General features: G+C 42.2%; 1 protein-coding gene across 1 annotated transcript; it reads left to right on the top strand.

The window, feature by feature from the left end:
• Window positions 1-12: 12 nt before the first annotated feature.
• LOC117560201 (cytospin-A) lies at window positions 13-22,988 on the top strand (the record flags this gene model as incomplete). The annotated part of the gene is given in 9 exon segments (XM_034237026.1): window positions 13-183; window positions 11,822-11,970; window positions 12,795-12,933; window positions 13,554-14,359; window positions 14,559-14,687; window positions 15,216-15,983; window positions 22,195-22,402; window positions 22,585-22,658; window positions 22,813-22,988. Coding segments are annotated over 8 exon segments (2,417 nt in total), but the record flags the coding sequence as incomplete, so codon positions are not given.
• Between the last annotated feature and the right edge of the window lie 337 nt (window positions 22,989-23,325).

The following is a 23,325-nucleotide window of genomic DNA, read 5'->3' on the forward strand; positions in this document are numbered from 1 at the left end:
CTCCCTGTTAAAGAGGGTGGTGGGAGATGCTGATGCAACCGGAGGAGGGGGCCGAGGATCCGGCTGCTGCCAGCAGAGAGATCCGCTGCTGCTGTGAACTCACTATAAATACCAGACACAACCAGGAATAATCTCTGGACATTTATCAAAGTATCAAACAGCAGAAACAAGGAGAAACATCAGGTATGAGCGTTTTATCTGCTTAACTGACACTTGCCTTTTTCTTTTAGCCGGCTATGCTAACATTGTTAGCCTAGCATTAGCATTAGCTTTGCCATTTGTTTCTGACAGCTGTGGGGGATTTAATGAGTGAAAAAGAAAACGAAAAAAGCTACTTTAAAGGGATTTTAACTACAAAGACTCGGTTTGTATATGTGTTTGTTTTAAATTGCTTGGTATGCTTTGTTTTTAACCATTACATTAGATTTTTGGTCAACTGTCAAGGTGGAAAAATCAGTTGACGTAATGTACGTAACATTTCAAAATAAATGTCTCTGTTGACGTTTAGACATTTATTATTTAATCTGTGTCAAAATAACTCGGTGTTTATCATATATTTGTGATATATTGGGCTTTTGTCTCTCTTCTAGGCAATTCATATTTAATTAATTGCCTAAAAAAACAGGTTTTTTACTGTCGTTTTTTTCACAAATCTTTTTATTATTCTCAGCAATGGTTTTAAATCTGTTATACATTTCTAATTTTTCATCTTTCAAAGATAACCTTACGTTTTATTTTTGAAAATAATGTTGGTAAGGCTAGGTTTTTAAAGCTTTTAACTCTGTAAACTGGAGTTATGTTGTCCAACCCATTTGCACCGAGTCAAATATGAAGAGGGACAAGTTAGGGAAGATAAACAAAAGCAAGACACATTTGAAAATAAACAAAACACAACAAAGTTTTATACATTTATTGACATTTCCTTTATTGCATTTGTGTAGTTTGAAAACTGGAGGTATGTTTTTCACCTAATTTACACCTGAAGCTTAAGAGTAAAAGGAGCAGTCGAGTAAGTTATAGGAAGGATAAACAAAATCAAGACACTTGTGTATAAGAAAGTATAAATCTATATGATGTTATTTTGCACAACATAGATTTATACTTGTATATATACATTTCCCTAATTGCATTGGATAATTGGAACTAACTTGTGATAACATTTTTCTAAATCTGTGCTGCAAAAGATACAGAAATTGCGTAAAACACATCTCTATTAACTTTTTCTCTATCTCTAATAAGTGTTTTTTCATATTTTGTGTACATTTTCACGTTCTTTGGGAGTTTTTTCTAATTATTAGAGTTGAAGGGAACGTTTTTGAAAGGTTGTGCCTACGTGTCGAGATCGGTGCTTTTGTTTTGAAAAGCGCACGTTCAAACAGGAAGTGCAATTACTGAAATTCCCTGCATGCCTGACCTCAAAGCTAAGAGCTAGCTGAGGTTATCTCCTTTAGTTTTACCATGGTTTAAAGTATCCATTTGGTCTCTTAACGTATTAAAACAGACATTTCTCAACTCCCTAGACTCTGGTTGTTGTCTTAACCGAAACAGTTTGTTTCTTAAAGTATGTGTTTGTGTGTTTTAATGACAAACTGTAACTGCTAACGTTAGCAAGGCTAATGTAGGTGTAGCCTGGAACAATGTAAATTTGCCCCCTGAGAAAAGTCAACAGTGGGCTTGTCAGTGGCATATCTCACACAGAGGTGGAAAAAGTAGATATTTAACTTAAGTAAAAGTACCAGAGTGTAAGCCCTGCATCTTAAATCTTACTTTAGTAGAAGTACAAAATTGTTGGCATGTACATATATTTAACATACCAAAAGCAGAGGTGGGAAAAGTACTCCCATCATGTACTTGGGTAAAAGTACCAGAGTGGAGGAATACTATGTTACAAGTAAAAGTAATGTATTTAAAAGGTTACTCAAGTAAAAGTACAAAAGTATTAGCTTCAAAATATAGTTCAAGTACTTATTGTGCGCAATGTCCCATTTAAAAAATGTACTGCATTAATGTGTTTATTAAAGCTGGTAGAGCTAGACTTAACTACTTTGTAAAGGAAAAAGTATTAGTTATTTATTCGTATTAAGTTATCAGTTTATGTATACTTTGTTTCAGCTTATTTGTCTGTCAAGTAACTGTTGTGTTTGTCAAATACATGTAGAGGAGTAAAAGGTACCATACTGGCTTATAGTGGAGTAGAAGTACAAAGTAGCATAAAATAAAAATACTCAATTAAAGTCGTCCTTAAGTACAGTACTTGAGTAAATGTACTATGTTACTATCCACGGTATCTTCATAAATCCCCTCTCTCTCCAGTCTTTTTTTCTAAAGAAGAAGTGAGTACAGATGTTTCCTAACTTTCCTGGAAGAGCTTGGAAAGAGCAATATGTCTCAGCCCACTCTCTAAATCAATATCCAGGTCTTCAGATATGACTCATGAGATGTTTGGCCGATTATTGATTTATTTTTTGGAAAAATACTTTAAGAAACAAACTGTTTAGTGTAAGACAACAACCAGAGTCTAGGGAGGCGTGTGGCGCAGTGGATAGAGCCTTGGTGTTGGGATCAGGGGAGCACAGGTTCAAACCCCACTGCAGTCAGCATGTCGTTGTGTCCCCGAGACACTTCACCCCAAATTGCTCCTGTGGGGATTGCCCACAGTATTGAGTATGTAAGTCGCTTTGGATGAAAAGCCTCCAACAAGTAACATGTGATGTAATCAAAAAAATATTCCGGGGAAAACTCAAGTCTTGGAACTTTTCCCCCAAAGTGACATTAAACCAGTGGGGAAAAAAAGATGTTGTTTTTGATAACCAAGCTCACTTTAATCACATCATCACCTTGGGTTCTGAGAAACTGGGATGGAGATGTTCACTATTTTCTGACTTGTTATACACCAAGCAGAAATAAACCAATAGAGAAAAGACTGAAATATCTGAGAATTGTGTTTGTTTGTAGCAGAAAAACATGACTTTTTAAAATATCTGTCTTGTTTATTAAGTATTTGAGATCTATTTAAACAAGAATAACTTATCAGGAATCCTTGGATGTTTTCAGCCTTTGCAATAAGGACATTTTTCTTCTTTAAAAACTATGTTGATCATCGGAAATCATTAAATACTTTTTATTTGATTTTAATATATGAACACTTTTATGCAAAAATATCAGAAATATTCGATTTTTCTATGTTTCAATTCTTATTAAATTAAATGTCTTCATACTGACAAACCAAGACATTTAAATACATCCTCTTTACTTATACAAATGTTAAAAGTGGCCTTTCTTCTACAAGGAGAGGTTGATGTTGATTATGTCAATAGGTGCAATAGATTGGGTCTTAAAGCTGATTATGTGTATTATTTAATTAATGTTTGGTCTGTAAAATAAAAAATAGAAAATTCCAAGCTAGTCCTTGAACTTTTTGTTGTTGTCCAAAACCCAAATATGTTCACTTTTGATGACTATAAAATGGAATAATAGACCATCTCCATATATGAGAGGCTGTAAATAGCATTATTGCATGTACAATAACATAAATATGAAATAGTTGCTGATTAATCTTTATGGTATAGTATTTGAGTAATCCTTCATTTCTGTCTGCATGTTGTGGTAGCATTGCAATACTGACCTCGATACATCCCATTTAACTGCAGGCATTTATCATAAAAAACGCGTCTTTATTGAATTCCCGACTTGTGTATTAATATTAGAGGCATATGTTTCATAAATGAATGAAACTCAGTGTCTGCTGTGTGTCTGGCAGACTGGTGCCTGCTTGTCCTCGTTCACACACACTGCCTTTTACTCTTTTTACTGGAGACGCCACCACAGGAAGCTCATGTTTTGGCAAGGAAGTGCCCCCCGCGGTTAGGGCATGAATAAGGAATGAGAGCAGGGAAGGGGTTTTAAGGAGTAACCTCAGCTACCCCCCAAACTCCTTCTCTTCCCAGACTTTACTTTACTTTGCCTTTGCTCAGCCGTCTGTAGAGAAACACTTGTTCCTCTGGTCCGCCATCATCAGATCCATTGCATTCATTAACCCTGGAGTCAAATACTTTAGATCTGTTTCATTTAGATAGATGGATGGATATAGATCTACCTATAGATAGATAGATAGACAGGTAGGTACACTGAACAAAAATATAAATTTAACACTTTTGTTTTTGCTCCCATTTTTCATGAGATGAACTCAAAGATCTAAAACATTTTCTATACATAAAATAAGCATTTCTCTCAAATATTGTTCATAAATCTGAAAAGATCTGTGATAGTGAGCACTTCTCCTTTGCCGAGATAATCCCTCCCACCTCACAGGTGTGGCATATCAAGATGCTGATTAGACAGCATGATTATTGCACAGGTGTGCCTTAGGCTGGCCACAAGAAAAGGCCACTCTGAAACGTGCAGTTTTGCTTTATTGGGGGGGGTCTGGGGGGGTCCGAAAACCAGTCAGTATCTGGTGTGACCACCATTTGCCTCACGCAGTGCAACACATCTCCTTCGCATAGAGTTGATCAAGTTGTTGATTGTGGCCTGTGGAATGTTGGTCCACTCCTCTTCAATGGCTGTGCCAAGTTGCTGGATATTGGCAGGAACTGGAACACGCTGTCGTATACGCCGATCCAGAGCATCCCAAACATGCTCAATCACATGTCCGGTGAGTATGCTGGCCATGCAAGAACTGGGATGTTTTCAGCCTCCAGGAATTGTGTACAGATCCTTGCAACATGGGGCAGCATTATCATGCTGCAACATGAGGTGATGGTCGTGGATGAATGGCACAACAATGGGCCTCAGGATCTCGTCACGGTATCTCTGTGCATTCACAATGCCATCAATAAAATGCACCTGTGGTCGTCGTCCATAACATACGCCTGCCCATACCATAACCCCACCACCACCATGGGCCACTCGATTCACAACATTGACATCAGAAAACCGCTCACCCACACGACGCCACACACGCTGTCTGCCATCTGCCCTGAACAGTGAAAACCGGGATTCATCCGTGAAGAGAACACCTCTCCAACGTGCCAGACGCCATCGAATGTGAGCATTTGCACACTCAAGTCGGTTACGACGAACCGGAGTCAGGTCGAGACCCCGATGAGGACGACGAGCATGCAGATGAGCTTCCCTGAGACGGTTTCTGACAGTTTGTGCAGAAATTCTTTGGTTATGCAAACCGATCGTTGCAGCAGCTGTCCGAGTGGCTGCTCTCAGACGATCTTGGAGGTGAACATGCTGGATGTGGAGGTCCTGGGCTGGTGTGGTTACACGTGGTCTGCGGTTGTGAGGCCGGTTGGATGTACTGCCAAATTATCTGAAACGCCTTTGGAGACGGCTTATGGTAGAGAAATGAACATTCAATTCAGGAGCAACAGCTCTGGTGGACATTCCTGCTGTCAGCATGCCAATTACACGCTCCCTCAAAACTTGCGACATCTGTGGCATTGTGCTGTGTGATAAAACTGAACATTTCAGAGTGGCTTTTTATTGTGGCCAGCCTAAGGCACACCTGTGCAATAATCATGCTGTCTAATCAGCATCTTGATATGCCACACCTGTGAGGTGGGAGGGATTATCTCGGCAAAGGAGAAGTGCTCACTATCACAGATCTTTTCAGATTTGTGAACAATATTTGAGAGAAATGGTTATTTTGTGTAAATAGAAAATGTTTTAGATCTTTGAGTTCATCTCATGAAAAATGGGAGCAAAAACAAAAGTGTTGCGTTTATATTTTTGTTCAGTGTAAGTAGATGGAGATATAGATATGTAGATAGATGGATACAATACAGCTTTATTTATATAGCACTTTAAACCTCCAGATCAAAGTGCTGTACAGTCAAATAAACAAAACAAAAAATCACACAGCACAGCTCACACACCATAAAACAAGTACAAGTAAAAACAATAGACAATTTTAAAAGCAACGCTCTAAAAGATGTTAATACGTTAAGGAGAAGAGGTGGGTTTTAGGGGTCTAATGTTTCAGGGGCAGATCGTTCCACAGTGTGGGAGTCTCGACAGAGAAGCAACGGCCCCCTCTGAGTTTTGACTTGGTTCTGGGCACATTCAGGAGCAGTTGATTCGCTGACCTGAGAGGGCGTTGGGCGTGTAAGGGTGTAGCAGCTCAGAAAGATATGGTGGGGTCATGCCATTTAGGGATTTAAAAGTAAACACATGGATTTTGAAATGAATCCTAAAATGTATTGGCAGCCAGTGGAGCGAAGCCAAAATGGGGGAAATGTGGTAATATTTCCGTGTGCCAGTTAAAAGCCTTGCTGCAGCATTTTGCACCAGCTGCAGACGAGCGAGGGAGGACCCACTGACCCCCATGTAGAGAGAGTTACAGTAGTCCAGCCAAGTGGTGACAAAGGCGTGGATTACTGTCTCAAACTGCTGTCTGGAGAGAAAAGGTTTTACTTTGGCTAGCTGCCTAAGGTGATAAAAGCTAGTTTTGACCACCGATTTAACCTGACTCAAGTTTTAGTCACGGTCCATTTTAATGCCAAGGTTCATAATGGTGGGCTTGGTGTACTGAGCAAAGGAACCCAGGTATACAGAATTGATGCCAGTGGTGCCACCAAAAACCATTACTTGTGTTTTTCCTTCATTTAGTTTTAGGAAGTTGCACGCCATCCAGGCCTTTATGTCCTCTAGACACTAGCAGTGGGCTAATTGAGTGACCCTCCTTCTTTGTTAGTGGGACATAAATCTGGCTATCGGCAGCATTAGGGTTCGACCGATTATCGGCCTGGCCGATTATCGAGGCCGATATTCCGCATTTTTACAGATTATCGGTATCTGCCTTTTTTTAAATCAAATTGTAGATACAACTTTGGCTCTGATGCAGCCATTTCTCTGGCTGCAGCCACCACTGTTCACGAGCAATGTCCCGCCCACAGCGCTATCTGATAGGCTATTACTGAAGTGTCAATCAACACTGAAGATTTCTCAGCCAGAGAGGCGGGACCTTCTCAGATTACAGGCAGGTGCGAAGAACGCAGACACAGAGGCAAGCGGCAGCAGTGAGCGGCAGAGCCATACATGTGTTTCGAAGGTAAATCAGTTGAAAGCCGAAGTTCAATAAACATCCCAATCCCTTCAGGTGGGCGGCTAGCGTCTCGCAGCGGAGAAACTGGGACGTGCTGGGACGACTGGGACGGCTGCTAGTGGAGCCTCGCAGCAACTCTGCTTTCTGCACCACAATCTGGTGCTGCTGAATTGGGACTACTAAATGAGTGAGACTCAAATATCAGAAGTTCAGAACAAGTTTTAGTAGTTTTTATTTAATTTTTACTTCATTTACTTTACTCACTTTACTCAGGGTCACAGAGAGGAAACCAGTTTTAAGTTCATTAAACATAAAAAGACATTTCAAAGAAGTTGTGTTATTGTACATTTTGACACCAAGAATTTCTGATTTTACTGCAAATGTATATCGGTTTCAAATATCGGTTATCGGTCTCCTTGATTACTAATAATCGGTATCGGCCTTGAAAAAGCCATATCGGTCGATCCCTAATCAGCATAGCAGTGGAATGCGATGCCGTGCTTTATATGGACCCAAGAGGGAGCAAATAGAGGGAGAATAGCAGGGGGCCTACTACTGAGCCCTGTGGGACCCCATACAGGAGTAGAGCAGAGGATGACTCGGAGTCACCAAGGCTGACAGAGAAAGTTCTGTCCTTCAGATATGACCTGAACCATTACAGGGCTTTCCCCTCAATGCCCACCCACTGCTCCAAGCGAGAGATCAGGATGTCATGGTCGACTGTATCGAAAGCAGCAGTTAGATCAATAAGTAGAAGCACAACGCAGTCCCCAGAGTCAGTAGATAAAAGGATGTCATTCAAAACTCTTAAAAGCGCTGTTTCAGTGTTGTGCATAGTTTTAAAACCGGATTGGAAAACCTCCAGTATATTGTTCTCTTCCAGAAAAAACATAATTTGACTGTAAACAATCTTCTCCAGGATTTTTGAGGCGTTTTGGAAATGGGCCTAAAATTAGCCAGAACTGTGGGATCAAGACTTGGGTTTTTTAATACGAGGTTGGACGACTGCATGCTTCAGGTTTTCAGGGACCTTCCCTGAGAGCAGACTGCTGTTTATAACTGCCAGCACAGATAGATGGATGGATAGATGGATAAATGTTTGGATAGATGGATAAATGTTTGGATGGATGGATAGATATAGAAAGATACTTCATTGATCCCAATTTGGGAAATTATTTCGTCACAGAAGCACAGGTGTGTTTAGACATTCAAATTCAATACTTAAAATACTTAAACTGGGAAAGAGAATGAACAATTACAAATAAAATGAAAAATATGATATCAAATATTAACAAAACAATATAAAATATTCTGGATAGTTAAAATAAATAGTCCAAAAAGTCAAAAATACAGTCTTGTAGATTAAAACACTTAAAAATAAATGCACTGCAGAACTGTTCAAGAGCTGGCCGACTCAAAGACAACAAAAGCTTCCCAGTCGATTATTTATAGCTTCTTTCACATCATTTCTTTAATTTCAGATCACCGGCCAACATATTGGTGTATAGGTCAGACATAAGACAATATCAGCAAGTATGGTCACTAAACAAAGCTTCTAAAAAACAGGGTTCGTACAAAGTCTTAAGAGGAAATGTAACCGTTTAAATCCATACTGTAAATTAAGCCCTCCCCTCTTTTGGGGCTGGGGCTATTTGTGATTTGCTCATATTACATTACATGTCATTTGTTAGACGCTTTTATCCAAAGTGACTTACATACATTCTGTAGTGTGGACAATCCCCACAGGAGCAATTTGGGGTGAAGTGTCTTCAGGGACACAACGACATGCTGACTGCAGCGGGACTCGAACTTGCTACCCCCTGATTCAAAGTCCAGCACTCTATCCACTGAGCCACAGCCGCCAAGCTCATATGAATTGGATGTAGCTTAACGTTTCTCAGCATCTACGTCACTGCAGGCCAATAGACAGAAATAAGAAAACAAAACAAATATCGTCTCTTCGGAAGAAGATATTAAATCACTTGGACTTGAAAGGGAGGATTTGTTGCAGGGAAACAGCTGTCAGAAGAGTATTTGTTGTTGTATGAAGTGCAGTAGCAGGTTTTTGAGGGATTTTCTGGAAGTTTCAGGAAGGAGACGTTTAGCTGCTCCTCCTATCAGATCCTAAATATTGATTTATTTCTGTAATGTGTTTTTATTGAGATAGGATTCGTAGAAGTGTTTTGAGTGAATCATTCCAATAGTTGTGCTCCTGTTACGATACGCTTCTCACAGTTTTTCTATTCAAAGTCTCATTTACCGCTTGTATTTTTGTTTATATGTATTTCCATATTAAAACAACAAACGTCTGCCCAGGAAAACAACAGCTGTGACTCAGAGACAGAGAGGGGAGGGGTTTCCTGTCTCAGATAAATAACTTCAGCTCACTTTCTATTCTCAACCAGTCAAAAAATAACTGTTACTTTAATCTTATTTGTACATACTTGTATCCAGTACTTTTACTTCACTGCATTTCAAAGGCAAATATGCTACTTTTTCCTCTACTACCTTTTATTTAGCACCATAGTTACTTTCCACATATAAAAACACATGCTATGCTGATATGCTGATATGCACTACTGTACTACTAATAAATACAGAATTTGAAGAGGATATATTTTGGATTCTGAACATATGGAGCTGATCTCTTTGATTTGTTGCGCACTGATTGAGTCGATTCTTAATGAAGTTATGGCATCAAAGCAAAGTGTGTAAGATTAGAGAGTTTTCATAGTTTTTAAAAGGGTTATCAACTCATTCATCTATGTAAACAATCAAAGGCAAAACTAAGACAAAAGGTCATATTGATAAATGCTAAAAATGCACATTAACTTTGTGTTTCTCTGTTTTCAGTCCATTTTAAGACGAACTACTTCAAGTTATAAAAACATATATGATGACGTTGCTTGATCCAAAGAGTAAGATGTGAACTTAGCTCAGTTACTTTTTTATTTTCACAAACTTGAAACATTATATTGTTAACAAAGCCTTGTTGTTGCTCATTGTAATGGTTGACACAGCTTTGACATGCTGTGTAGACGACTGTCCATCAGAAGCAATGTTAAGCTTATGTAGTAAATAAGTTGTTAAAGAATCGAGTGATGGAAGATACAAATCTTTCCCCGACCCAGAATCTCCTGTTATGAATCTTCCAAACCGATAAAAGCAACCTCTGAGAACCTGTTGTTGTGCGCCGGTGTGGCACTAAATGGTTTCTTTGCAGTGAAAGATGATCACACACACATGTGCGTCACGAAATCTGACCGCATTAGGTTGTGTTGGTTTGCGCTTTCACTTTGATCTGTGAAGGAATCCACTTTTCCTTTTTTGGCGCTGCTGAATTTTCTACAAAAAGTCCAAAATAACTCCGTCTTGCCCATTTGTGTCTGCGCTGAGGAGAGGAGCCACCCACTCAGAAGAAATCAGATTAAAAAAGCTTTATCTTTGTTATCGTTGCTGCAACAAACAAAAGTTGTTCTGTGAACCGTCACAAACACAGGATCGCCATCTAGTGGAGAGATGATTTAGCCTTTTTAAAGCCTCTATTTCAGTCTCTGCTCTACTATATGTTCCCTTATCATCTCCTACGGTTGTTATAGCTACCATGTGTGACTGCATTGAAGCTAAAATGATTTAAATGATTGATATTGATATACTTTATTAATCCCCGTGGGGAAATTGTTTCTCTGCATTTGACCCATCTTATTGTTAGGAGCAGTGGGCTGCCATTTTGAACGGCGCCCGGGGAGCAGTGTAGGGAACGGTGCCTTGCTCAGGGACACCTCGGCTCGGTAGCACTTGGTCTTGCTGGGACTTGAACTGGTGACCTTCCAGTTGCCAAGTCCCTATCGACTTCGCCTCCACCGCCATATATATTGCATGTATAATGATATCAATATAAATGAGCAACATTTTAAAACTGTAACATCTATACCATTATTGAAAGTAGTACAGAAGATGGTCTGGAAATGGGAACAAATCAGTATTGGACAAAGGTCAATTATAATGGAGTCTTGATTTCAATTTAGTCTTGTAAAGCCCCGGACACACCGAGCCGATTTTGGCCGTCGATAGATGTCTGGCCGACGATGAGCGTCCTGTCGCCCTACTCAGATCGGTGTCCCCCGCACCGTTGTGTCTTTTCGGCCGTGCCGACACCTTTTTGGCCTCTGTGTCGAATCGGTAGGCAATCGGTCAAAGGCTGTCGGTCAAAGAAATCACTCTGATTGGCTGTTCAGCTTAGAGAATCAGTGCATGAGAAGCGAAACGGAAGTGAGGGACGTAAACAAGCGATTTAAATTACATTATTAGTTTGTTTTGACAGTGTTTTATATTCATAGAATCCTTTGTTGAATATAACACAGAATATCCATAAAATATGTCTCTTAATCCGGGTCTTTGGTTTATTCAATGACAGGGAAGGGAACCACAGGATTTGCTGCTTCAAACTGCTTTCTCTGAAAATAAAGCACAAACTGAGTAATGTATTTACCGTCATCACTGATTGGACTCTCTCTTCAAAGGTGGTGAATAGAACATTTGTAGGGATCCGGAGGATAATCAGAATGATCCACCGCTTTCTCAACACCAAATATCTTGAAACAGACAAAGGAAAAAACACAATATCCACAAACGCTGCAAAGCTATTCATTGTGGTCTCAGTGTTTTCTAGAGTTGAGGGAATAACCTCGGTGGAAAGAATTCCTCCTTCATGGAAGAAGTGGATCTGTCCCTCTGAGCGCTGACACACTTCCTCTCTGTGCACAGATCGTAGATGTTTCTGCAGCACAGAGCGCAGTATGAAGAAGTCGGTGCGGCCCGCGGTGAGTAAAGCCAGCGGGGAGCGAGGGAAGGCGGAGGGAAACACCGGGACCGGGAAGCCTGCAGCCAAGAGCAGCGCTGCACCGCTGTCCAAGGTAAGAGCCGTCACAGGATCAACTAAATGATGCTTGGAATCAGATTGCACACAGCTCACAACTCAATGTAGTATCTTTTACCATACGATAATACTTTAATGGTCAAGTCTGACATGTGACGTGCATCACAGCAGCTCCATGTGTCACATCAACAGACAAACATCAAGACACAACACATGGAAAGCAAACATTTAATATAACAGCAGGATCACTGAGAGAAAACCTGCTCAAAGAGCCGTCAGCGTGCTTTTGATCTGGATTCAGCTCTGTGTACTGAGAGGGTCGACTGAGGATGCTTCAGTCTGACTTTATTGAACCCTGTATCTCCCATTAGATGGCAGCAGTTCATATTCTCTGTTCAGAACATGCTTTGGGTCCCAGATGATGTTGTTGGACAGCCTTATTAAGTTGTTATAGTATGCTGACTCGTAAAGTCTCTGATATTGGTATCGACAATGTAGAAAAATGTATACTTATTAGCTTTGATTTCATATAACAGAGAAAAAGCAGGACATTTATATTTGAAAGGATGAAAACTGTTTTATTATTTTCATTATAAATCAAAATCAAATTATTACATTGTAAAAAAACAAACAAAAAATCTACAGATAAATATTTTAAATGTTTAAATAAAAACGTTAATACTAGTCTTAATTAATTAACCCATTATAAGTATTACATTTCAATCGTTCACAATGTTATATATGCTTTTTTAAGTGATTGTGTCGCGGTTTGTTATTCTCTTACTGTCATTTCGGTCAATCGCTTCAGCCTCATTTCTGTCTGTAAGTCAATTTGTCGATATTGTAAAAATGTGTTTTCAGGTGAAAAGCAACGATGATCTTTTAGCAGCGATGGCGGGAGGAGCTCCTGCATCGAATAACGCCGTCAACAAGAGCAAGAGGACGGCCTCCACCGGGACCAACGTTAGCAACCTGGACAGCAAGCCAAAGACCACAGCAGGTAATATAACACACATTTAAATACTTTCTACACTATTCTACGAGTTACATGTGATGTTGTTCAGACTTCTGTCATTCCTACAACAAAAACTATAAAGTAGGCTAGCATTTTAGTAAGCATCAGAATCATAACATTTATTCACAACTAGGTTTTCACATTTGCCAGGGTCTATTGGTTCGTACATAAATATATTAAAAACAAATATATATCATTGGAAAAAACAAGTGATAAGTGTAAATACATTTACCAAAGCATGTATTAAATGACTGTTAAAAAGTATGCACGGTATATCTGAATCAATATGTTAATTGTCATCGTCATTATTCCACCATCCCAAATGTTCTTGTTTGTGATTTATCCATTTTGTTGTTAAGATTGACTTCACTAAATGACATTAAACTAGGTTTTAGCAAATTCATCTTCATCTGTTTATCCTGTCAAGGTGTCTGTCTATTTTCTATTTTTGAGGTGACTTCAGATAATTATATAAATGCCTGTTTAAGTTGGAGCATTTTCTTATGATGGACGTAGTCAAAAAGTAGCTTGGAACGTTTTTAGTGATGGTCAGAAAGAAAACTAAATATTCCTTTAGTGAGTATAATTCTTTGTACTCCTACCAGGCACTTCATCAAGGCGTGCAACCTCGTCCAATGCCAAGGAGACAAACTCCTCGCGGGATCGTCTCCGCAGCTCCAGGACGGCGGCCTGTAAGAAGCAGCCGGGGTCGGGGGCAGCGACGGGCGATGCTTCGTCGGGGAAACGCTCCCGCAGCCAAATCCTGGTGGAGTCTGAAGGCCGCATGAGCAAATCTAAATCTGACGGTCAGATCAGCGACAAAGTGGCTCTGGAGACCAAAGTGAAAGACCTGCTGGGTTTGGCTCAAAGCAAAGACGTGGAAATCCATCATCTGCGCAGCGAGCTGAGAGGCATGAGGGCGCAGCTGGGCCTGGGAGGGAAGGAGGACACAAGGGAGGAGGAGGAAGAAGAGGAGGAAGAAGAGGAAGAAGAGGTGGAGAAGCCGCCTCCTCCTCCTCCTCCTCCTCCTCCTCCTCCTCATGTGTCAGCTATCACCGCAGCCGATGTGGAGTCGACCCTGATCCTCCTGCAGGAGCAGAACCACGCCATCAGGGAGGAGCTGAACCTGCTGAAGAGTGAGAACCGCATGCTGAAAGACCGGCTGAACGCGCTGGGATTCTCTCTGGAGCAGCGGCTGGACGCCTCCGACAAACTGTTCAGCTTCGCCTCCCTGGGTGATGGAGGAGGAGGAGGAGGAGGGCAGAGTGATGGAGGAGGAGGAGGAGGAAGAGGAGGAGGAACGCTGACCTCCTCCTCTGTGGAGGGATCGGCCCCCGGATCCCTGGAGGATCTGCTCACCGGACACCAGCATGGAGGCTCCGCAGACAACCTGGACAGTGAATCCAGCGAGGTGAGGAGTGCACTTCAATCAAGGAAAGAAGTTATAAAAAACACCCATAGAATATCAATCAATAAACCTTTATTCATACGGTCAAGTCAAAGACAACTTTATTCTCAATCTTTAGTTTGTGTACAGACAGAGATCGAAGATGCAGCTAACTTAAAACCAAGGTGTTGTCGGCCCTCTCTAATGTCTCCGTCTCCTCCAGGTGTACCAGACGGTGACCTCCAGCGATGACGCTCTGGACGCCCCCTCTGGAGCCTCCTCCTCCTCAGAGTCAGAGTGCGCCCCCAGCAGGGAGCGCTCCCGGAGGGGCAGCAGCGACAACGCCAGCGAGGTGTGTTTTGTGTGTGTCTATATCGATGTTAGAGAAATCTCACTGGTCCCCGGCTTGAGCTTCAGCCTCAGGATCCATGTATCTGTGATCCTCTCCAGAATGGAAGTAGTCATCACATACAGAGCATCAACTAGTTCCTGAACAGTGTCCTTCACATGCTGATATCCAAGAGAGGGAGTTACACAGTCACAAGATGGAGGAATAGAAAGCAGTATTCAATGTTTACTTCAGATTAGCTCCACGTCAGAAATGAGCATGCTTGATGTCTATCTCCATAGAGGCTGAATCATCATGTTAATCACATAGCTATCATATGCCTCAAACAGTCCTGATGCTCTTCTAGGTAATCACACATCCTGTCATGTTCACAGCTACAGTTGGGATACCTTTGTTATCATGGTACTCTCATGTTGGAAGAGGACATTCAGTACAACATATTTTTATATATTTTTGTATTCGGGATTGTGGGAAACGGTATTTCGATCTCTCTGTACACACAAACTGATTGACAATAACTTTGACTTTGAGGTGTCGGTGGCCTGCCTGACGGAGCGCATCCACCAGATGGAGGAGAACCAGCACAGCACGGCGGAGGAGCTCCAGGCCACTTTACAGGAGCTGTCCGACCTGCAGCAGATCACCCAGGAGCTGAACGGGGAGAACGAGCGCCTGGGCGAGGAGAAGGTGATCCTCATGGACTCCCTGTGCCAGCAGAGCGACAAACTGGAGCTGTACGGCCGGCAGATCGAGTATCTACGCTGCCTCCTGGAGGAACACCACATCTCCTACAGCCTGGAGGAGGACATCAAGAGCGGACGCTACCTGGAGCTGGAGCAGCGATACGGGGATCTGGCAGACAACGCCCGCTTCGAGAGGGAGCAGCTGCTGGGCGTTCAGCAACATCTGTCCAACACCTTAAAGATGGCCGAGCAGGACAACGCCGACTCCCAGGAGATGATCGGAGCGCTGAAGGAGAGGAACCACCAGATGGAGCGCATCATGGAGTCAGAGCGGCAGGGCCGAGCCGCCATGGGAGCAGCGCTGGAGGAGTATAAGATGGCGGTGAGCAGCGACCAGGCGGAGCTGAGTCGCTGCAGAGCTCAGCTGGACCAGGAGAGGCAGAGGGTCGCAGAGCTTTACTCCCTCCACTCGGCGGGGGACAAGAACGATATCTGCCAGCTGCTGGAGGGCGTGAGGCAGGGGAAGGAGGAGGCGGAGGCCAAGGCTGCGAAGCTGCAGGAGGAGCTGGAGAAAGCTCACAGTGAACTCACACGCCTGCAGGAGACCTTCAGTAAGGTGAGTCAAAGCCTGAGTAGGGATGCATCTGTAAAACTCACCTTTTCACTCTTTCCTTCAACTCCTACTCCTCTAACCCCTCGCCCTTATTCCACCTCGCTTAGCACTTTTTACTCTGGTTGTTGTGTCTCTTCTTTACTTGCTTGTGAAGCGCTTTGAGCACCAGGAAAAGCACATATAAATCAAATGTAGTATTATTATTATTATTATTATTATTATTATTATATTTATCCGAGCAGACAATATATATATTTCTTTGAATTACAGAAAAGGCTCCGATAGGGCTGCTCAATTAATCGTATTTTAATCGCGATTACGATTATGGCTTGCAACGATTACGAAAACAACGTAATCGAAATAAAACGATAATTTTTTTATTATTATTATATATTTTTTGGTTTTTCAGTTGATCAGTAATCAACTGTTAAAAACATACTGTTCACATTTTTTTCCTCCAATAAATGGATGTTTTCAAAGTCAATGAATAATCGCATTTACAATTATTGACCCAGATAACGAGATTATGATTTTTGCCATAATCGAGCAGCCCTATGCTCGGATATTGAAATGATAACCGATCAATTATACGAAGAGTAGCTTGCATTCATTCAGTAAGGTGAGACAAGATAAGACTTTATTTATCCAGAAGGAAATTGTTGTGCCAGAGTTAGAACAATACAATAAACACAGCAGCATGATAATCAAACTGTACACTAACAGAGCAATTACATAATTACAAGAAACACAGACGGTCATTATTACAGCTCAGATAGTGAAATGATAACCGATCACTAATGCGAAGAAGAGTAGCTTGCATTCATCAAACAAGCGCAGTGTCTACACCACCTGTACAGTAGGGGGCGGTATTCACTAGGGCAGGGCATTAGAATGTTACTGACTCCTTTGTTAACTTCAGGAACATTGTGACATCACTGTGTAACACTCACGCTTCTATTGGCTAGTGCTCCAACACAATTTACATGAAATGAAATGTGAGCGGCGGGACATCTCTAAGTGGTTGACCAATCCAGGGTTTCCCACACATAGACTATACTTGGGCGGGCCGCCCAGGTATATTAACGGCCGCCCAGAGGTATATTAACGGCCGCCCAGGTATATTAACGGCCGCCCAGGTATATTAACGGCCGCCCAGGTATATTAACGGCCGCCCAGGTATATTAACGGCCGCCCAGGTATATTAACGGCCGCCCAGGTATATTAACGGCCGCCCAGGTAATATTAACGGCCGCCCAGGTATATTAACGGCCGCCCAGGTATATTTCGCGACCCATTTAGTTTTTAGTTTTTTTTTTATAACATTTTTTCTTTAGATTTTTTTTTTTTATTCGTCCGTGACCACGACGCCATCTGCGATCGATTAACTTGTCGACAAAGATCCCTCGCTCCCTTGCTCTGATCTGGCCTCCTTCTGGCCTGTTAAGTGGCCTGCCTCACACAGGGTGACTGGCTGTCCACATGATGTGGCCTGTCGACATGGCCACTGTCATACAGATCATAAATCAAAGCCCTTGATTGGTCTCTGTGTGTCATTCAAGCTCGGGATAACCTCAGCTCAGGTGAGGTAAAGGACTCTCTGAGTGTTTAGATAGTTAACTTAGTCTAAGTTCTCAGTGGGTCTCAAACGGTGTGGTCACCATTTATGTAAACACATATTTCCATTTGAGAGGGTAGTGATTGGTCTAATGGATAGTGAGGTGGGCTGAAGATCGGAAGGCTGTGAGTTCAAATCCCGCCAGGAACACCACCACTAGTGTGCCCTTGAGTAAGGCACTTAGCCCTCAGTTACTCCAGGGAGAATGTCCCTGTAATCGGTCATTATAAGTCGCTTTGGATAAAAGCGTCAGCTAAATGAAATGTAATGTGATTAGTAAAATATGCATGAATAAATAAATAAAAAGTTAACTAGGTGAAAAAAGGTAAGATACACTTTTAAAACTTGTTGAGAGAAAACTAGTCTTTGCTGCTGCCTCAAAGAGGAGCAGGGGGAGAGGATGGAGGGAGACAGGAGAGGCTGATTCAGGAGCACAGACACACTCACAACTATAAATGAACCAAAAATAAATTAATAAACAAGTTTCAGTGTTTTTTTCATATTGGAAAAGGTATGTTATTGGTTATGGCCTTGATTTTATGATTATTGAAATGTATACAGTTCTGTTTAATATAGGTGTTTCCATAGATCTAGTCTCTTTGTTTCCCCTCAAAATGCACCAGATTGATGCATTTAACTCCAAAATAAAAAATAAAATCTTACCGGGGGGGCATGCCCCTGGACCCCCCTAGAGGATTTGAGGTCGACCCCCACCAAATCACATGGATAGGTTCCTAAATACATTTATAAATACATTTATTTTTTAAAATAGTAACCCATTTCCATATGTTCATGTGTGGGTAGTAGATTTAAACTATAGGGCTATCATTATGGACCCTGCCTGTACCTGTACCTGTTCGCTCTGCCATCGCGTGAAGGGTCTGCTAACAAGCGACCAACAGAAAGGTTAATGTTGTTGCACGTCACCTCAACCCCCCCCCCCTGCCACCACCCCCCAAAGTATATTTCAGATCTGTGGGAAACACTGGCAGTTAATGGACCAGCACCAGAGGCATTCCCATACACACAGGCGTTGGAGCTGTTCTTCATGAAATCCCAGAAGGATGAAGTGCTCTGACAAACAGTGCCATCTTTGCGCAAAATGATTATACAGGAATGAAAAGTCAATAAATAATGTTGTTAAAACTTGCCACCACCCGCCCAAGTATATTTCATATCTGTGGGAAACACTGCAATCACAAAAGAGCCTGCCAGCTAACAGATCAGAGCAACTATGAGCCTGAAAATGAGCAAACTATGTCCTCTACAAATACAAAATAAATTAAATGATCAGTTTGAATGTGACTGCCTAAAACTTGAAATCCAGATCATGCATAATTTTCCTGAAGCAATAACTGTGTTTGAGCTGAGTCAAGCTTTAAACTAGGCAGCAAGAAAGTGGATACTAGTTTTAGGTCACCTTAATGAGAGCATGTTTTATTTATGGGGCAGAGCCAGATTAGCCCTTTGCTGTCGGGTCTCCAGAGTTTACTAGGGCTGCTTAACTTTAATGCATCGACCAAAATAACCCCATACGGCGTAGCATCGAGACTTTCAGTCTAACGTGATGCCTACATTTGACCCACTTGTTGTATGTATGTTGTATTTTACTCAAACCCAATTCAAGAAAACACATTTTGTTGTGTTCTAGAGTTCAGCGATGTTTAAAATACATATTTTGTATTAGTGTTAAAGTGTAAAAATCATGGCTTGTTGATCAATCAATCAATGTTTATTTATAGAGCCCAATATCACAAATGTTACATTTGTCTCAGTGGACTTTCACAGTTTGTACAGAATGTCAGTATGACAATACGACACCCTCTGTCCTTAGACCCTCTGTCCTTAGACCCTCACATCGTACAAGGAAACACTTCCGGAGAAAACCCACAGTTTAAAGGGAACATGGGAGAAACCTCAGGGAGAGCAACAGAGGAGGGATCCCTCTCCCAGGACGGACAGACGTGCAATAGATGCCGTGTGTAAATGAATTAAAGGTCCCCCATTATACTGTCTTTCATCAATATATCACAGGTCTCAGATATATACAGAGCCTGTCTCTGATTGGCTGAAACATCAAACAGATCATTGCAGCATTACCCATAATCCCCTCTGTTTCAGCCATGTTTCCAAATTGCTGATTCTCTGTCTGTTACTTTAGATGAAAATAAGGAGCCCCTCCCCACGCCCCTCTGAGAGACATTTGGTTACAAAGAACTCAATGGTGCTCTAGAGGAGATTCAGGTGATAAGGGGGGGGGGGGGGGGTACCTTGGTTGCTGATTGGCTAATGGTTACACAAGACAACACATCGTTATGACATCATAAAGTGGCCAAAATCTGATCAGCTCATTTTCAGACAGGTTTTTATAGAAATGGATCAAAAAGAGAGAGAATCTTTGTTCCTGAAACTTTCTCTTTCCACAGAGGGGACACATGTTGATGTAGAAGAGACATGAAGAAGAGGGGACACATGTTGATGAAGAAGAGACATGAAGAAGAGGGGACACATGTTGATGTAGAAGAGACATGAAGAAGAGGGGACACATGTTGATGTAGAAGAGACATGAAGAAGAGGGGACACATGTTGATGTAGAAAGACATGAAGAAGGGGACACTGTTGACGTAGAGAGACTGAGAAGAGGGGACACATGTTGATGTAGAAGAGACATGGAAGAAGAGGGGACACATGTGACGTAAGAAGAGACATGAGAAGAGGGGACACATGTTGATGTAGAAGAGACATGAAGAAGAGGGGGACACATGTGATGTAGAAGAGACATGAAGAAGAGGGGACACATGTTGATGTAGAAGAGACATGAAGAAGAGGGGACACATGTTGATGTAGAAGAGACATGAAGAAGAGGGGACACATGTTGATGTAGAAGAGACATGAAGAAGAGGGGACACATGTTGATGTAGAAGAGACATGAAGAAGAGGGGACACATGTTGATGTAGAAGAGACATGAAGAAGAGGGACACATGTGATGTAGAAGAGACATGAAGAAGAGGGGGACACATGTTGATGTAGAAGAGACATGAAGAAGAGGGGACACATGTTGATGTAGAAGAGACATGAAGAGAGGGGGACCACATGTTGATGTAGAAGAGACATGAAGAAGAGGGACACATGTTGATGTAGAAGAGACATGAAGAAGAGGGGACACATGTTGATGTAGAAGAGACATGAAGAAGAGGGGACACATGTTGATGTAGAAGAGACATGAAGAAGAGGGGACACATGTTGATGTAGAAGAGACATGAAGAAGAGGGGACACATGTTGATGTAGAAGAGACATGAAGAAGAGGGGACACATGTTGATGTAGAAGAGACATGAAGAAGAGGGGACACATGTTGATGTAGAAGAGACATGAAGAAGAGGGGACACATGTTGATGTAGAAGAGACATGAAAAGAGGGGACAATGTTGATGTAGAAGAGACATAAGAGGGGACACATGTTGATGTAGAAGAGACATGAAGAGAGTGGGACACATGTTGATGTGAAGAGACATGAAGAAGAGGGGACCACATGTTGATGTAGAAGAGACATGAGAGAAGAGGGGACACATGTTGAGTAGAAGAGACATGAAGAAGAGGGGACACATGTTGATGTGAAGAGACATGAAGAAGAGGGGACACATGTTGATGTAGAAGAGACATGAAGAAGAGGGGACACATGGTTGATGTAGAAGAGACAGGAAGAAGAGAGGACACATGTGGATGTAGAAGAGACATGAAGAAGAGGGACACATATGTTGATGGTAGAAGAGACTAAGAGGGGACACCATGTTATGTAGAGAACATGAGAAGAGGGGACAATGTTGATGTAGAAGAGCTAAGAAGAGGGACACATGTTGATGTAGAAGAGACATGAAGAAGAGGGGACACATGTTGATGTAGAAGAGACATGAAGAAGAGGGGACACATGTTGATGTAGAGAGACATGAAGAAGAGGGGAACACATGTTGATGTAGAAGAGACATGAGAAGAGGGGACACATGTTGATGTAGAAGAGACATGGAGAAGAGGGGACACATGTTGATGTAGAAGAGACATGAAGAAGAGGGGACACATGTTGATGTAGAAAGACATGAAGAGAGGGGACACATGTTGATGTAGAAGAGACATGAGACGACCGGGGACACATGTTGAATGTAGAAGAGACCATGAAGAAGAGGGGACACATGTTGATGTAGAAGAGACATGAAGAAGAGGGGACACATGTTATGTAGAAGAGACATGAAGAAGAGGGGACACATGTTGATGTAGAAGAGACAGAAGAGACATTGATTAGAAGAGGGGACACATGTTGATGTAGAAGAGACATGAAGAAGAAGGGGACACATGTTGATGTAGAAGAGACATGATAAGAGGGACACATGTTGATGTAGAAGAGACATGGAGAAGAGGGGACACATTGTTGTTGATAGAAGAGAGACATGAAGAAGAGGGGACACATGTTGATGTAGAAGAGACATGAAGAAGAGGGGACACATGTTGATGTAGAAGAGACATGAAGAAGAGGGGACACATGTTGTGAACAAGTGGATTGTGCACAATAGGTGACCTTTAAAGTACCCCCTCTTCCTGTGTGCAGCTGGACGGGGAGTACAGGGACTTCAGGGATCGGGTGCAGCGGCAGATGACGGATCAGGAGCGCATCGTGGATAAGCAGCGGGGGGATCTTCAGGAGAAAGAGACGGAGATCGCAGATATGAAGGAAACAATCTTCGAGCTGGAGGACGAGGTGGAGCAGCACCGAGCGCTCAAACTGCACGACAACCTCATCATCACCGACCTGGAGAGTAAGTGAGCCGGACACGTTGTTATAACTGTGACACTGTATCAGGCATTCAAAGTTGATTTTGATGTCATAATTATAGTATAGGAAAAACTAAAGCATTATTTCACGGGACTATGAAAGAGTCTTCAGTATATATGTTTGTGGTATTGAGTGAGGCATGCATACATTTCTTTTGTATTTCAGACTCTGTGAAGAAGCTGCAGGACCAGAAGCACGACATGGAGAGAGAGATTAAGATCCTTCACCGCAGACTGAGGGTAAAGCATTAACAACTACTAAATGAAACACGATAATGATCAAATGACTCGGAACAGAACAGCATCAAAAGAATGAATAGCTCCAACACACACAGTTACCACTGTCTGTCCACTGTTGCCTTACCGTGTGTGTGTGTTATGTGTGTGTGCGCAGGAGGAGTCGATGGAGTGGCGTCAGTTTCAGGCCGACCTTCAGACGGCCGTTGTCATCGCAAACGACATAAAGTCCGAGGCTCAGGAGGAGATCGGAGACCTGCGGCGCCGCCTGGTGGATAACCAGGAGAAGAACGAGAAGCTGTGCAAGGAGCTGGACGACGTCAAGACCCGCAAGTAAGAAACGCCTGAATGTCACACTAGAGGCTTCTCAATACTCAAATTTCCCCTCCTCGACTCCCCTCCTCGACTCCCCTCCTCGAGACTTAGACCCGCCCACAGGAGATGCGAGCGGAGGACCGAGGAGGGGAACCGAGGAGAGAGGAGGGGAAGCAGCAGACGTTTAAAGAAATGAGAACTCCTCTCCTCTGAGCGGTCATTTTAAAGAGACGTCCGTTCATTATTACGTGGCAACAGCTGCATCAGCTGTCGAGTGTTTTGTCATAGCACTGTATCTCTGTTAGATCAGCTGAACATTGTTCCCCCACATATTTACTTTGAATTCATTGAGAGT

Source organism: Gymnodraco acuticeps, unplaced genomic scaffold (assembly GCF_902827175.1).
Source record: "Gymnodraco acuticeps unplaced genomic scaffold, fGymAcu1.1, whole genome shotgun sequence".
NCBI classification, from domain to species: domain Eukaryota; kingdom Metazoa; phylum Chordata; class Actinopteri; order Perciformes; family Bathydraconidae; genus Gymnodraco; species Gymnodraco acuticeps.